At 36.3% G+C, this 17777-nt stretch overlaps 3 protein-coding genes across 3 annotated transcripts; 2 read left to right on the top strand and 1 right to left on the bottom strand.

The window, feature by feature from the left end:
• Positions 1 to 54: 54 nt before the first annotated feature.
• On the bottom strand, positions 55 to 1150 carry LOC125073488 (von Hippel-Lindau tumor suppressor homolog). Its single transcript, XM_047684340.1, has one exon. The coding sequence runs from the start codon at positions 721 to 723 to the stop codon at positions 208 to 210; it is 516 nt and encodes a 171-aa protein (XP_047540296.1). The 5' UTR covers positions 724 to 1150; the 3' UTR covers positions 55 to 207.
• LOC125073489 (trafficking protein particle complex subunit 2-like protein) lies at positions 934 to 2360 on the top strand. Its single transcript, XM_047684341.1, has 4 exons — positions 934 to 985; positions 1606 to 1817; positions 1889 to 2065; positions 2133 to 2360. The coding sequence occupies exons 1-4, from the start codon at positions 953 to 955 to the stop codon at positions 2176 to 2178; spliced, it is 468 nt and encodes a 155-aa protein (XP_047540297.1). The 5' UTR covers positions 934 to 952; the 3' UTR covers positions 2179 to 2360.
• A 379-nt stretch (positions 2361 to 2739) lies between these two features.
• Positions 2740 to 4754, top strand: LOC125073333 (40S ribosomal protein S20). The gene is made up of 3 exons (XM_047684120.1): positions 2740 to 2862; positions 3095 to 3256; positions 4518 to 4754. Exons 1-3 carry the CDS (start codon positions 2860 to 2862, stop codon positions 4722 to 4724), a joined length of 372 nt encoding a protein of 123 aa, XP_047540076.1. The 5' UTR covers positions 2740 to 2859; the 3' UTR covers positions 4725 to 4754.
• The last annotated feature ends 13023 nt before the right edge of the window (positions 4755 to 17777 follow it).

The following is a 17777-nucleotide window of genomic DNA, read 5'->3' as shown; positions in this document are numbered from 1 at the left end:
ATATTTGAAAATGAATTGCAACATAAAATATCACAGTTAAAAAAAGCATATATGTACTTATAATGAATTTGGTTATAATAAATGCATAAAATTACAAACTAATTACTTAAAAAGCTTTACGAATACCTTCGTCACAAGGTAATGGAAGTAACACCATGTTAGGTACAGGAATATGATCATTACAGCAATCGTAAATATAATTTGACGTCAGTCGCGCTGTGGAGGTGTTCTTGGTCTGTGGAACAGTCGGATTAGCTTCTGCAGTTCCTCTCCAAGTACTCTTGGCAGTCCGAGAGCGTTGACAGAATTGGGATCGTCTATCTTGATTGCGAGTGTCAACAAAACCGTATGACGAAGACTCCTTACACCGATTGTGATGTTCCAGTTAGTCCTATACATCATGCCGCCTATGTTTCTCGGTGGTCTGTAGATTGGCTTGTTGTTTATAACGTAGCTTTCCTTGGTAGCTACATCTGTGAACTCCCAGGGGTGAGTTATAAAGGAATTAATGTCAAAAAACGTGCCTGCCTCTAAACGGACGTAATGTCGCTTCGCTCCGTGGAAATCTCGCCACCACACGTCGACTGGCCGAGAGGTTCTGTTGGTAAAACGAAGATACACTCGGGACGTCGACTCCAACGATTTAACGACAACCCGTTGCCCTTTTTCGTCAGTTTCGTATATAACATCGGCCGGTTCTTCGTTTTCTCGCTCCGCCATCATCAACAAACGGAATATTATGTTCCAAAAAATTTTGAAGGATTGTAAATACCGCGTTTAAAATAAAACCTCCCGATTAAAGGAGGTATGTACGCAACCGCGATGAAGTCGCAAAATTGTAAAGTTATTTATAAATATTTGTTGGATAAAAATAATTTAAATTATCCCGCCATATACGCACTTCGACGGTCACTTGACGTTTAATTCACTTCCGTTCAGATTTTGGTACACAATGGCTGTTTGCGTAGCGGTTATCGGGAAAGATGTAAGTTTGTTTCACTATCCTTTGTTACGATTGTTTAGTACACATTAATATTTACACTTTTGATTAAACGGCAAACAGTTAAGAGAATTACAGTCTTTGAAACCGTGGTTTTCTTTGTTTACTGATGTAAAAATAGTATAAATTCAACACGTCAATCTTTGTTGTCATATTAACTATAGACAAATGGATTCGTGATAATAGCCAAATCTCCCGATTTTAAGGGTAATTGTACACTTAATTATACTTTTGTTTTAAATGAAATGATTTATATTTTTAATACAAAAATATTTTATTTATTTCGTAATTATCAAAAATTCAAGTAGTTTTTTTATTTTACCAACGTCTTTTGTCACTTGCCTCTTTGAACCCGGTTGTTCAGAGGGGCAAGTGACATCACAAGTGACATATTGAATATGCCTGTGACAAACACCTGAATAATATTTCGTTTTTAATTCCTTAAGAACAGTAACATTATGACAACACAGTGGTTAAATTCTGTAGGCCATTTTCTAGTTACGTGATAATTTGCAAATTTCACGTAATACATCATTTATTACTATAACTACATATTTTTTTTAATAAAAAATTTATTTTTAGTATTATTAAACTCATTTTTTCAGAATTCCCCGCTTTACATCGGTGGGATTGGTAATGATACGAGTACAGATAATGAACTGTCGCGCCAATGGTTGGTACACACTGCTCTGGATGCTCTAGAGGAAAGATTGGCCACGACGAATGCCAATAATGCTACTGCTAGTGCTAATGCAGCCCGAACAGATTTACGTGACCTCTATCTTGGACTACTTTATTCTACAGATACACATAAAATGTAAAGTAATAGTTTTGTAAGTATTCTTTATTAGGGCAAGTCACATAGTTAAAAGTCAATTTTATTTACAGTTACGGCTATGTTACAAATACAAAAATAAAACTTGTACTTGTAACAAGTTCTACTTCGCCCAGCGGTAGCAATATAAGAGACGCTGAAGTTAGAACTGCTTTACGTAGACTTCATGCGCTCTACGCTGATGCGATCTGTAATCCATTCCATTTGCCTGGCGATCAAATCATATCTCAGTAAGTAATAAAATTGTATTGTTTTTTAAAACTAATCTGAATGTACTAAAATATATTATGTTTACAGGAAATTCGACAAGCAAGTAAAGAGCTTAATGTTAAATAACGTCTAAAACTGAAAGAAGTGCTAGATGTGAGAAGAAGCGTGAAGATGAGCTCAGTTTCTATTCTCTTTGATTTATATTATTTAAGAAATTAAATATTAGGTTATATTTAATCTTGTATATGTAGCATATAATTTGTTGTAATCGTTATTTCATTAAATGCTTAGTAAATAAAACAATATTGAGATAAATGTATTTGTATTGATACCGTTTTCAAATGGAATTTTATGTAATATAACCCCCAGCATTGTAGCATGACAACGCTTCATTATTATTTAGTATTTACATCTATAAAGAAAGAGATTGAATTCTTTTAAAATTAATATGACTTAATAATTAAATTAATTCAAATTACATAGTTGCCATACATTAAAATCTGGAGTAATATGAAGCATAGATATTAAATTTTAATAAATATGATAACTATACTTAAGTTATATTTTTAAAAACTATCTAAATTATATATCAATAAAGAACAGAAATTGTTGTTATGATTGTAAAATATCAACCATAATTACAAAATTATAGGACTTAAAAATTTCTACACGAATCGCCGAATTTAGTCTGTGCAAGCACCGTTCCATTTTGATTCTCTTTTAATGTGACATTTGTTTCAAGCTGTTCTCCGGTTCAGCGCTGAGCAAACTTTAATAGAAAAGTTGTTTATCTCGACCGGGAAATCGCATCAAAATGGTAAGCAATATGTTCCCTACACGAATGAATTATTAATTTACATGTACAGACATATTTAAGAATTGTCCGCCAAAATGTCCGGTTAGGTTATGTTTGCACGTGTCAACTTTTTAAATACTTTTTTTTTTAAATTAATATATTGTTTATTTAGTGCTATTATTTGCCTAATTTTATATTAATATGTTCTAAAGCCTATACAGCATTAACATGTAGTTCATAAACATAATTGCAGGCAGCCGCCGTCGTATCAGGAAAGGACATTGAGAAGCCCCAGGCTGAGGTTTCTCCAATTCACCGTATCCGTATCACGTTGACTTCACGCAACGTACGATCATTAGAAAAAGTGTGCTCAGATCTTATCAATGGAGCCAAGAAACAGAAACTGCGTGTTAAGGTAACCAAAACTTGCTGATATCATTATTAACGTCATTGACATGTTCAGAGCATAAACTTTGTAACAACTCATAGTTAAACTTTTTAAGCACAGAGAACATCATCCACTCATTAGATACTCTACCATCAAACACCATTACTTAGTATTGTTGTGTTCGGGTATGAAAGGTGAGTGAACCAGTGCAACTACAGGCACAAGAGACATAACATTCCCAAGGAGGCACATTGGTGATGTAAGGAATGGTTAATATTTCTTACAACACAAATATCTATGTTCTACGGTGATCATTTACCATCTCGTGGCCAATTTGTCTACCTATCTATATGATAAAAATGTAAATTAAAGAAAAAAAACATTTGTCAAATTGCAGTTTATAACCAATATGGTATAATAATATCACCAATGCCACAAGGGGCTATACTTTTGCTCCTATTGATAAACCTTAGTAAAATTAATGTAATTATATCTATATGTAGACAAATATATCAAATACAGTAGCGCCAAGATGAAGACACATTATGTTCTGTACTGGTGTGTTCACCAAGTAGCGCTAGAGTGACGCTTTTCAAAGTGCAGTGTATAGCTGCTTAATACTATACTCTGCTCATAGGAAAGCAACAGATAAAATATAACTATTATTAATAATTAAAAATCTCCATTAATTATTATCAATAATTAAAGAAAATAACTGTTAGACTTTGTCTAGATAGCAATGGAATATTTGCATAAATTTTCTATTTATCTATAAATATTAATAAAATCGCATGACATAATGTCGAAATGGTGCTTGCCATGATCCACATGATCTTGATTATCAGTGTAGCTATTTTAAATATTGTTTTTTATAGTGTATGTATTTAATAGTGTGGCCTATTAAAAATGTTAAGATTATGTCAATAAAACATTGATAAATAAGGCATGCTACTAAGGTATATTACTCAATACCAGGTTATATTGAAGATAAAAATGCATAGTATTTATTGGTATCTGGTAAGGATATCTAAAAATTGTACTTTACTATCATGTGTAATTAAAATGGTAGAAAAGAGTAACTACTGGTAGGATCTACTTTCTAAACCAGTGGTAGCTTTGTATTTAATTCTATACTGTATTATGGCAATTCAAAATTGCTTTTATGACCCCAACAAAGCCCAACCAAGAATATTTTGATTTAGATAGGTTTTCAATGTAAATAGATTTTTGTAAAGTATAATATGTCATATATATATTAATAATATTTGAATTATTTTTTTCTTATCAGGGACCAGTCCGCATGCCAACCAAGATCTTGCGCATCACAACCAGAAAAACACCTTGTGGTGAAGGTTCCAAGACCTGGGACAGATTCCAGATGAGGATCCACAAGAGAGTGATAGACCTGCACTCCCCCTCTGAAATTGTAAAGCAGATCACCTCAATCAACATTGAGCCGGGTGTAGAAGTTGAAGTCACTATTGCTGATGCGTAGGCACATCTGCCAATAAACTTTTTAAATTGATTGATGCTTTTATTTTAAAGTTCCTATGCATATATTTTCAACATTTATTTTTCTTGTATGTAAACCCTTTTAAGTCTATAAAAAATTATGTATTATATATAAGTACACAAACAGTTACCCTCCCATTTTACCCCCTCGAGAGGTGAAATAAAAAGAGTATTTTATGTCCTTCGCTGGCTCTCAAACTGTCTCCACACGAAATTTCATCTTAATCGGTTTTGCAGTTTTAGCGTGAAGACATAACAGAGTACTTCCACATTTTTAATTTTAGATTTTAAACCACCTGTTGGGAGTGTCGAGTACGGAGAAAAACTGGCAAGATATTTAGTAGTTACCCTTTTCCAAAATTTCGATTACAATGTTATGTCAATCAATTGAAACTAAAAAAGAAGCGGATACTAAATAAGTTATACACAAAGTCAGAAATGTTTATTCAATGTAGAAGCATTACATTTCTCATTGCTTTTTTTTGGTTTTGATAGGCAGACGGGCAAATAATTCGCTTGACGGTTAGTGGTCACCACTGCCCTCTATGGGCATAAAAAAAACTAACAATTCCTTACATCGTGAATGCCCCCCAAACCCTGGGAATTAAAGCGTTTTGTGCCTGTATTTACACTGGCTCACTCCCCAATCAAACTGGAATTTGTATTCCAGTTTGATTGGGGAGATATTAAATATTGCTGCTTGGTGGTAGAATAAATTATAGATAAATACTTAACCAAACTACCTACCACTAAGTGATTGTCAAAAATTTACCACAAGCTCGGAAATACCTATAACATACATCTCGGAAATACCTATAACACCACCTGACAAGAACCGGCTATAAGAAACGAAAAAGGTGTAAACGTTTATGTTTTAGCATTTCACTAACATGAGATTCGAGTCGAATATTATGGACAAAGGAATATAATTTAAGAATTTCATGTGATTATATAATCACGAAATTTAATTTGACTTTTATTGTCAGAATTGTTACTTTGATTTTACACACTTATTTAGTACCTACTTAAGATGAATAATCTTTCGGTTGCATCAAAAAGTTAACTAGATGGCGCCACTTGCTAAAATATTTATTTAATAATGTCTTGAATGAGTTATTGGATACATTCATATTTTAAAATTGATGTATATTAAGTAAATCGTAATAAATTCGTTATCCATGATTTTCTTGCGGTTTTAAGAAATCAGAAACCACAAGACGAGGCGTTCTGAGTAATCAACCATTTAGGTATTACACGTTAAACCATAAAGTAGTACCTACTATATAATGCAAAATAATACCTATCAGTAATATTGTTATATGATTAATTCCTAATATTCATTCCATTAAAAAAAAAACAAAAAACAAGTGAAACGTAATTTTTTCAATTGGTCTGAGGTCAAGGCAAGATTAAAGAAAATTATATTTGTTTGCCAATTTATAAGATTGTTATAATATTTGAAATAAGTTTATAAGCTTAATCATCCATAGCGAGATTTAATTTATCGTCAATAGGTATAATTTACGTAACAAATAAGGAAAGAAAGTAGCGTGGGCGACCGTAGCGGATTATAAATGTGTGCCGTCATATTCCGTTTTCGATCAGCACAAACTGCCGCTAGACATGCGTGTACCTTCAATGTCTTCAACAAAATTGATGGTATACAAATGTTATTTATCATTGGAGAAAGTCAATTGATTGTCAAAAATATTTTAGACTTGAATTTACAATAATTACGACATTTACATACACATGTGTATGCATGTGTACTTATATATCAAGTATTGTACATTATTTTATTTTAAATATATTATTATTTTACTGTATAGTATTTGTATGTTATGTTTATCACTGCAATGTACATCTCGTCCTCTTTTTACCTCTGTTTCTTTCCTCTACCTTAAAGTTGCCAGGAAAAGCGCTGTTTTAGTGCCCCTTGTGCATCTGTCTAAAATGTAACTTATGTATGTGCTTATTTTTGTACAATAAAGAGTATTCTGACTTTATATTCTTAATATATCTGTATAAAATCGAGATTTTGATAGATCATCCACATCGCTCGTTCGCATTTTATTAAATTGTTGAATTATAATTATGATTAATCAAAGTAAGGGTGTCAACGTCCCACATCTGGACTTTTTTTTTTTTTTTATTACCCGGGAGGGCAAATGACTCTGCTCCACCTGATGGTAAGTGGTAGTAGAGTCCAAACGCGACGACGGCTAGTGCAGTTGGGAAAGGTGATCTGCTCTAGCCGCCCCCGCCTTGCCGGCCCGCAAGATGCCTCTTCACGCCTCGCTTGAAGGAACCCAGGTCATAAGAGGAGGGGAATACGTGCGCTGGTAAAGAATTCCATGTTTTGGAAGTGCGACAAAGAAAAGAGTTGCCAAATTTCTTTGTACGCGATGGAATTGATGTCACAGTTAGGCGGTGACATCGAGAACCAGCACGCGTGGACTTGTGAAGGAAAGGGGAAGCAGGAATAAGGGAGAATAGTTCCTCTGAGCACTCGCCGTGACACATTCGATAGAAAGCGCTGAGTGCCGCTATCTCTCGACGCAATTGTAAAGGCTCGAGGGTGTTGGTGACCTTTACATCGCCAATAATGCGAAACGCACATCGCTGCAACCGATCCAAGGCCTCCAGTAGGTACTTAGCGGAGCCATCCCAGAGGTGCGAGCAATATTCAACGCAGGACCGTACCTGTGTTTTATACAGCAGGAGCAGTTGAGCAGGCGTGAAAAAACGCCGCACCTTGTTCAGGACTCCGAGTTTACGTGAGGCTGTTTTTATAACAACCTCGATGTGATCCTTTGGATTGAGGTCGCACCGAACGTCGATTCCCAGTATGGCGACTTTGCTATGTATCTCCAGCGTGCCACAGAGGGAAGGAGGAGGGGAAAATGGTGACTTTTTCGCTGTGAGAGCGCACACCTGTGTTTTCTTGGCGTTAAACTCAACAAGATTGTCAGAGCCCCATTTGGCGATGAGTCCTAACGTCCTATCGAGCTCAACAACAAGATCCCTCCGTCTCTCCTCAGTTTCCGCCCGTCCAGCCGCTGCGCGTCCGTGGTATCCCCCGTGCACCGTACTGTCATCTGCATAGCAATGTATGTTCCCGAGAGAGAGCATATCATTGATATGCAGAAGAAAGAGCGTGGGGGATATCACAGACCCCTGGGAGACTCCAGCATTCACTACATGGGATTTTGAAGCGCAACCATCAACTAGAACGCGAAGGCTGCGCTTGTGTAGGAAGCTAGCAATCCAGGTGCAGAGCTGAACCGGCAGACCGTATGCCGGCAGCTTGGAGAGAAGACTTCTGTGCCAGACTCTGTCGAAAGCCTTGGAGATATCGAGGCTGACGGCCAACGACTCTCCACGCTTATCGATAGCTTCACCCCAGAGGTGTGTTACGTACGCTAGAAGATCACCTGTGGACCGTTTTGGTCGAAACCCGTACTGACGATCATTAATTAGACAGTGATCTTCTAGGTAATGGATCAGTTGGTTGTTTAAGATCCGTTCCATCACCTTACAAAGAACTGAGGTGATAGCTATTGGCCGATAATTTGCCGGGTCAGATCGATCCCCTTTTTTGGGAACCGCTTGCACATTAGCTTCTCTCCAAGAATCCGGCACACATCCTGTAGAAAGAGACAGCTGGAACAGGCGCGTTAACACAGGAGACAGCTCCGCTGCACACTTCATCAGCACTATGGCTGGTATTCCATCGGGACCGCTAGCTTTCCGCACATCAAGTGATTGTAGCTCTGCACGTACATCACGTTGCCTGATTTTGATGTCAGGCATCGTGTAGCCACATGAAGGAATTGTTGGTGGCAGCGCACTACAATCATTGATTACGGAATTATCCCCAAAGAGTTTTGCCAGAAGATCAGCTTTCTCCTGCGGACTGTGAGCTAGCGATCCGTCCGGATACCTGAGCGGTGGCAGCGAAGGTTGACAGAAATTGCTTTGCACAGATTTGGTCAGACGCCAGAAGCTACGGGAGCCTCTAGGTTGTGAAATAAGGTCATGGCCAAACCGCGCAATGCGCTGTGCATCCGCTCTTGTGTATGCCTTCCTACAAGACTTGGAAGTTTTATTGTAGGTTGCTTTCAGTGAGTCAATGTTAGATGCCCCACTAACGCAGCCATTGATCCACGCGCGATATGCCGCCTGCTTAGAAGACACAGCATCGGCACATTCGCGAGTGAACCAACGGTTACGCGTACCCTTATTGGCGAGGTCTGAGTTAGGAATGTAGTATTCCATCCCCAACAGGATCTCACCAGCAATAGCAGCGGCGCTAGCTGTCGGGTCATTCTCACTGAAGCAACGCTCCTTCCAAGGGACTGACGCATAGTAATCGCGCAAACCGTCCCAATCTGCCGACTTATAGTGCCAAATGCGACGTTTGCTTACCGTTGGTGGCGGCAGCTTGGCCTGTGGCACTTTGGTAGATATCAGGCAGTGATCCGAAGAACCAAGTGGAGCCCGAACCTCAACCTGATATTCCACCGGGTGGCTAGTCAGCAGAAGGTCCAGTAGGGAAGGCGCTTGCCCGTCAATGTCTGGGATCCTGGTGGGCTGATCAACCAACTGGGTCAAGTCATGCGTGAGAGCGAAAGCATGGGCAGTCCTTCCCGCATGGTCAGTTTTGGAGGACTTCAACCATGATTCATGGTGAGCGTTAAAGTCCCCCAAAAACACCAGTTCCGCGTTAGGAAACTGCTCTTGCGCAGCATCTGCCACCCGACTAAGATGGTCAAATAGTCGGCTTGTCTCCAAGTCACCATTGTGGGATCTGTAGAGGCACACGTAGACCCGACTCTGACGAACCAAGTCCACACGTACCACCAACAGGGAGAAGGAAGGGTCCTCCAAGCAGCGCAGACGGTGACAACAAACATCCGTCCTGACGAACAAGCATACTCCGGCTTTCGCTTTGAAGGATTCTTCAAGCATGTAGCCTGGATAATTAAGGTAGCTGGTATCGACAGGACGGAGTATTTGAGTCTCCGTCAGAAACAACATTGCTGGCCGTGCTGTCTCGAGATGGTGGTGGACAGCATTGAGGTTAGCGTGGAGTCCACGGATGTTAACGAACTCAACCTCAAACAGCGTGGGAATGGTGGGGGTGTGCACCGCTGTACGACCGTCATTTCTTTTATGCACTGTCATGGATAGGGGGAAAAAAGAGGAAGAGACGTGAAGCGAGCGATGCGTTGCCACGATAAGGACGGTCAAAGTGTGGAGCTGTGTTTCCCCAATAAGTTGCCAGAAGAGAAAATAAACTGACCCGCCGGGCGGAAGTGCCCCCGAACCCTCCCGGTAGTGGCCGCCGGGACCCCACCGTCCGGTCACCAACCGGCACGACGGTCCACACCGGGATTATGCGTGGCCTGGTGGGGCAGCCTCGCGAGCTGGTTAGGAACGCTTGGGCCCCTGTACTCTGCCACGGGCGGCCAGCGGAACAACCGTTTCTACGGGTCTCCCTGACCGGCGGGTCAATATACTTTCCTCCAGCATTGGTTCAACAGCAACATCCACCGGACCAACACTTATCGCGACAATGCGCGCTCGGGCACTGGCTGTACGCCGGCTGATCTCGAAACGCGGCTGCAAGCAGCCACTTCACGAGTGTTTCACCATGCGTACGGTGGTAACAAGCCAGGCGGATGATTGACATCCTACCACCAGATGAGCAGATGGTCGCTCAGATGTCCCTTAGTCGCCTCTTACGACACCCATGGGAGAGAGAGGGGCAGTGAATTGTATTCTTACTCCGTCACTGCACGGAATAGTCTAAGAGCTACTTTTATTGAGAAAAAGTCTTTAAAGTTTATTATATCGCATTTGAAATATAAATTTTACTAAAACATACTAATGCGTTTGTCCGGATTTCAAACCACAATCTTCGGTTAAGTGTTCATCTTAATTGTGTGCTTTAAAAGTTGGACTATCTCGGTTCTAAATTATTGCGATTGGTAGTTGCTAACTCGTAAATTAATGAATACAGCTTCCTAATAAATAAATTAAATAATACTAAGTAATGAGTTTTAGAGTCATTCTACTTAGTTTGATGGGACCTATTTGTTGTGAAAACATGAAAGTTTTCATAATTATTACAGTAACTATTCGAAACAGATTAAAATTTAATCTGCCTCGTAGCCGGTTTATTTCAGTCGTAATTGGTATGATGTAATCCTGTAGTTAGCTAAAAAAATGGAGCTTGTCTCTGCCGGCGCCACGCGTCATTGGCCATAGACAATACAAACAAATCGATCTTTGAAAAATGTTAAAGGACATCTGTTGAAACGACAGTTTTAATGGTGTAATACTTTGGCCATTGATTTTATCTTGTTAAATATTGATTTGTTAAATTGCGGCATTGTATGGTTGTTCTTAGACGATATAGAACAGTTTCAGGCTTAAGGAACATTTAATTATAATTCGTCATTCTATTTGGTCATTAGTTCAACAACTCCTATTCAAATTTATTTAATTCTCCGTTGATGAATCGTTAGTAATTGTTAAGTATGCACTCGAGGTCAAGAACAATTGAACTTGTAAACGCAAAATTAAAAATAATTGTTTTTATTTGTAACTTGCAACTTTTACCCAATCACAAAAAAACTCAATATTTCTTATTTCTTTGTAATTAAAGTCGCGTTCTTTGAATAAGATCTGTTTTGTTCACTGCGATTCTGCTAATATAAATATGGATGAACATTAAACATGTATTGAAAATATAACCTATCCATAAATAATATTGCCAAAAGAAAAATAAGTTATGAGGTATAATAAATTTCCAAATCAACACTAAAGTACAATCTAAAATGTTGAACCTACTTTCTGAACCGGTAGCTTTACATTAATTCAATACTCTAACATGACAATTCAAAAGTGCTTTTATGAGGTAACTTGAATAAAGAATAAGTACATATTTTGATTTTGATTTAATAAATTATGATACAGTACTAATATACATTAAGCTTATACAAAATGATGTACACAGTAACTATTTTAATTCATATTTGTATATATCTAAGGACTTAATTTCAATAATACTTGACGTGTACCAACCCGCATTGGAGCAGCGTGCTGGAATATGCTCCAAACCTTCTTCTTAAAGGGAGAGGAGGCATTTAGCCCAGCAGTGGGAAATTTACAGGCTGCTAATGTAATGTATGTATGTAATGTGTAACAATATTTATTTTTCTAAAATTAAAAATTTAATTTTTCCTGAAGATATCAAGACGCTACGTCGGAATGGTATCAACAATTTATCACTCATCAATCGAACGCAAAACATCACTACACAGAGCAGCTGTGTTTCGGTTTGCATGTGAGTCAGCCAGTGTTATTACAGACACATTGGATGTACGCATTGATCGTATCGACGTGGCGCATTGACGGTGAAGGGAGTGGTGTACATTACCATCTTTACCATAGGGCACATTGGGAACGTGCCCAGGGCCCCCATCCTGAGGGAGCCCCGATGAACCAACAACTTATTTCACACGTTTATTCTCACGTTGACTGCTATGTATATTTTCGAAAGTGATATATTTGTAAAAAACAACTAGCATATTTATCAAAAAAGGCTATAAAAATAGCCATTAGATTGTACAACCAATCAGATTTTTACGAATATACGAAAATTACCGTACCGTTTATTTGAAATTATACATAATGCCTGACCTTTTATTTGTAAATGTCTACTCAAAAGTGTCCCAAATTCATGGGCGCCCAAGGGCCGCAGCATAGATTGAGACGGCTTTGGTGGTGTATACATATATTCCACGTCAGTGCTTAATTCATCGTCTATTTTATAGTCTATGGTACCTTAGATACCCAGAGAAATAACATATTCAATTAAGTATGACGTCATACTTAATTAATAATATTATCACACTCACGAATACGCGCCCTCGAAAACAAAGGCATAAAGTTGGATTCGGGTAATTTAAGAAACGTACGTAAAATTTTGGAATGTTCGTTAAAATTAACAGTTATTACTGTTTTTCTTGGTGAATGAGCGTTACCTAGTACAGGGTCTCTTGTTACCAGTACTTACTAGTTTGTAATGTTTTAAATTGTTATCAATAAAACATTTTGTTTTCATTACTTCCAACGAAGGTATCATAAGTCTCATTATTATATGTAGTATAGAAGATATGCAAGAACAAACAAAAATACCTATATAAACTGCTGAAATCATGTCCCCTCAATTTGACTTCGCCGAAGTCAATAGTGTAACAAATATTTCCTTCTGTAACTAATACAATCTTTTTTTTTATGGCATTGGTTGGCGGACGAGCATATGGGCCACCTGATGGTAAGTGGTCACCATCGCCCATAGACATTGGCGCTGTAAGAAATATTAACCATTCCTTACATCACCTATGCGCCACCAACCTTGGGAACTAAGATGTTATGTCCCTTGTGCCTGTGATTCACTCACTCACTCACCCTTCTATAATCTCTTTAATAAATATGATTTAATGGTTTCTGCGAAATTTGACACAGTCGAATAGTCAAAGTTCACACGCTTCGAGTCATGGTAAATCAGAACTGAAAGCCTGCACGCTTTCTAAATGCATTTAACCGAAGAGTTCTTTGCAAATGTTAAGAAATAAATATTAATTTTTATACTAAAGTGGTAGAATTCCTCGTTACTAGACTGCCGCAGTGCTGAACATAATATTTTATTACGCGACGCGGCAAATTTAGCCGCGAGTCGTACGTTACAGCTATAGATATATATCGAATAGACTAATATTATTTTTAGGTTGTTATAAGTAACTTTCCTCATTACTATAAAATTAAAATAAATGAAACACGATTGATTTGTTAAACATCACTACAAGCTTAAAAAATACAAAAAGGTTTAAGCAAAATTAATTAAATTTAAAAAAATACATACTGGCAAATACTTGGCAGTAGGGCTGTGTAGTACAACCCACTTGTTAGATATTCTATAGTTAAACACCAATACTTAGTATTAATGTGTAATTGGTGTGTGTGATTGAATGGTGAGTGATCCAGTGAAACGAGAAGCAAAGGGACATGACATCTAAGCTCCTAAGGTTGATTATGTAGTGGTACGGTTAATATTCCTTATAGCGTGGGTGTTGGTGACCACTCACTATAATATAATATAATAATCACTATTTAACCGACCGCCTAAATCTATACTAATATTATAAATGAGATAGTAAATCTGTCTATCTGTTCCTTTTTTACTGCCAACAACTAGACCGAATTTGATTAAATTTGGTATGAGCAGGGTACATTTTTGCCTTCTTGACCAATCATTAAAACTGGGGCGAAGCCATTGGCGACAACTAGTATGGTAAAAAAATGATATAATAATAAAAACGTGAAAAACTATATATTTCAACAAAAAAAACTTAGTCTTTACTATGGTTTAATGTCAAAAAATAATGTTACCTAATATCATAAACATTGATACTCTATTAATATTTTATTGTGTTACTTAACTTAATTTTACTCAGAATCTAAACGAAAACAACGCTACAATTAGCAACGTCGATGAAACGGAGATTGATAGATGAAGTAAAAAAAAAGACTGATAATATTACACAACCGAAAAGGGAAGACCGACAAGGGTAGGCCTTTGACCAGTTGTTTACCATTAAAAGAAAATTTTCAGCGTACGTGGCAGAGATATATATCTCGCCGTTACAGCGCGTACCTTACGAGCCTTAGGCTTCGTTAGCGCAGAGCCCCTAGCCGCTCGACTGCATCGACAATTTGCTGAATGGAAGCTAAGCTAAGCGCAGAATTAACAATGACTTGAACTTTGTAGCAGCTCGAAGCAATTTAATTAGGCTTTGCCAACATAATTTAATTTTCTATTCGTCGACGGCCATTACAATTCTATTCATATTTTTCATTCTATTATATAATTTATTCAATGTTGTATAATACACTAGATGCCCGTCCCGAATTCGTTCGGAAAAGAATATATTTAATTAACTACTTTCACTAAAAAAAAAATGACACCCTGAAATTCTATAGCTGCGCCATTTATTAGGTCCAATCAAAACCAACTAGGGTTTTAAATTAACACATAGAAAAAGTCATTAGAATTATTTCGGCCGGTTATTGGGAATTCAGTGACGCAACTATGTATTTATCTTTGAGTGAAGGCCAAGGACGGGTTTAGGAAGGCCAAAAGAAGTTCTTCAGTCCTAAAGAAGAAAGGTTTATTAGCTTTTCATTTTATTCAGATAATTTCACATTCACGAGGTACGTTTTATTTTTGATGAATTTATTGAATTTTTAGCTATAATTTTATAGTTAATCAAAAATATTTACGTATGTATAAACGAAACATTTATCAAAAAGCAAAAGATAATTTATATCTATTAATACAATTAAAAAATTAACTAATAACAATACTCGCATTGCAGTTATCCAATTTGCAAGTCATATTAAAAAATCATGGTCTAATAGGATACTATTTCTTTTTAATTTAAAACTTAAAAGGATTATTGCGTAATGCTATTTTAAATTTAATTATAAAATTCTTTTCATTCAACATAACTGTTTCTGTTATTGTATGGATGTATCAGAATACAATAAGAAGATGGAATATTTATACCGTTCGTCGAATATAACGTCTTGGCTGAATAAGCCAAAACCAGTGTCGACTACCATAAACTATTAAGAAATATTTTTTATGGACATCTGTCACTGATCAGAGATTTTGGTATGGGGTGCCATTTTTGGAAATTACATTAAGAATACAAAAATAATATGGTCTTTTAAGACAATTTTAAATATTTGCATTGTCTTACAAATTATTATTAGGCATATTTAAATTTATATTTAATTTATTTACTGTAGTTATTAGGCTCGATGGTGAAGTATTTTTACTTTTTCCGAGTGAAAAAATTAAATAACATTAAAATATTTTGGCTCTCGTTGAAGCAATCTTACATATATAAAATATGTGTAATAAAAATAATAACTGTATTTAGTTTATATACTTACATTTTATGAACGTAAAATATGTAAAATAATTATTTACAATTAAATATAATTATAGATGTGTATCTAATAATATAATATTATATCGTATTTAATAAACTATGTTACATTAGTTAGAATTAACATTACTAAAACTTTGTACTGGCAACAAAATATATTAACATTTAAATTTTTAAATTAAGAATATCTTGAAACTATTCAGATTGAATTTAATTTAAAATCCCTTTGGCTGCTGCTTAATATTTCACGTCTGACGTAACTTGAATACGATGGCTCTTGTCGATTTAATTTGTAAAAGAGCCGCATAAACTATAGCTGAGACCTATGTATATGAGTTAGGTCGTCGCTCCAGAGATCAATACAGTCTGGGAACGGGATGAGCCGGTGAACCGTAGCTTAACTAGAGTTTAGCGTTTATTTGATCTTCGATTACTCACTTTCATCACACTCACAAAAAGACGTTAAGTTATATGTAAGATGTAGTTCCCTCAGCTGGTGGCATTGGTGACGTAAGGAATGGTTAATATTTCTTACAGCGAATATCTATGGTAGTGGCGACCACATACCCTCAGGTGGTTCTGGTATTTTGCGGATCTGTTTAACAGTTCTCCCACTAAACATCAAAATTATTGTTATTAATTTATTTCGATTTGAAGAGAGATTCAATTATTGCACCTGCAATCATTGACTGTCATAGAAATGGTTTATCAGTGCTAACGGGGTATCCCGTTTGCCTGCCTGCCTTTCCACAATATTAAAAAAGAGTTACGATTTATGAAAAAACTTTTCATTAAATAGATGAACCTATAGCTCCGATATTCAAATAAATAGCTATGTCATGTACGCTTATCTAATGGTTAGTTTACGATACGTGCAAATTTATTGATGTGACATTTCTTTGGGTGTGATTAACATTAGTGTATAAAAGTATCTTACGCATAACGTTTCAAAACGCCTGACAGAATTGCGTTTTGTATTACTCGCGCTTTAATTAATTTTTTTCATGATTATATAATTATCATATATTATTTTATATGAGTATGGATTATGTAAATCTATACTAATATTATGAAGAGGTAAAATTTGTTTGTTTGTATGTTCGGGGTAATTACCGGAACTAATGATCGAGTTCTATTTTTTTTCATAGATATAGAGCCATATTTTTTTATACCAGATAATAATTGCACAATAGCAACATTTGCACCCATGCGGAGCCGGTGCAGTGCAATTTAATATAATTTTAAAATATTTTTCGTAACAGTTATGTTTTCTTAACAATTCAAGCAAGTCTGGTCTAGTATTAAAGTAAAAAACTAGTTCTTAGACTGGGTTTGGTAACAGCCCAAGGGGCTAGAGCCTGCTGCTTTCACGTCGCTAGGCAGCTGAGCTATTAAGACTTTGGATATCCTTTTTATCCAGTTCACTTTCGTAATTTTGTATGCTAATCACATAGTTTTACATTTTTAAGTGGTTTATAAAATAATTGTTTTCTATTATTTATATTCATAGCGAATAACATACATTTTGATATTGTTTTTTTTTTGGTATTAGCCTGTAAATCAGAAAAGTATATTTTGTTGCGGAAAGGACGCATTGATTTAACGGTTGGTGTTACAAAAATAAAACCTTTTACTTCTCGTGTTTCTCCAATAGCTGACGTTAACGCTATTAGGATAAACTGTTTTATTATTTTATTTTATTTATTTAATAAGTACACTAACAATATACATATTAATTGATGGTTTACACAACATCCAAAAAAAGAAAATCAACTTCTGATATGTACATCGATTACAAGTGTACATAACATTCACAGTGTATGGTGTCAACATGTGAAATAAAGTTTAAATTAAGTTGAAACTAAAATATATTATACAATTTTAAAAAAGATTATTGGCCTATGCTATCGTCGTTTACAAACACAATAACTACATATTATAAAAGAAAAACAAAAAACAAGGAATTTAACGCACTATTTAGCTGACAAGAAGTAATCCATGAACTTTTT

The sequence above is a fragment of the Vanessa atalanta genome, chromosome 24, assembly GCF_905147765.1.
Source record: "Vanessa atalanta chromosome 24, ilVanAtal1.2, whole genome shotgun sequence".
Taxonomy (NCBI): Eukaryota; Metazoa; Arthropoda; class Insecta; order Lepidoptera; family Nymphalidae; genus Vanessa; species Vanessa atalanta.
The sequence above is the reverse complement of the archived record's forward strand: the minus strand, read 5'-3'. Positions and strand labels throughout refer to the sequence as shown.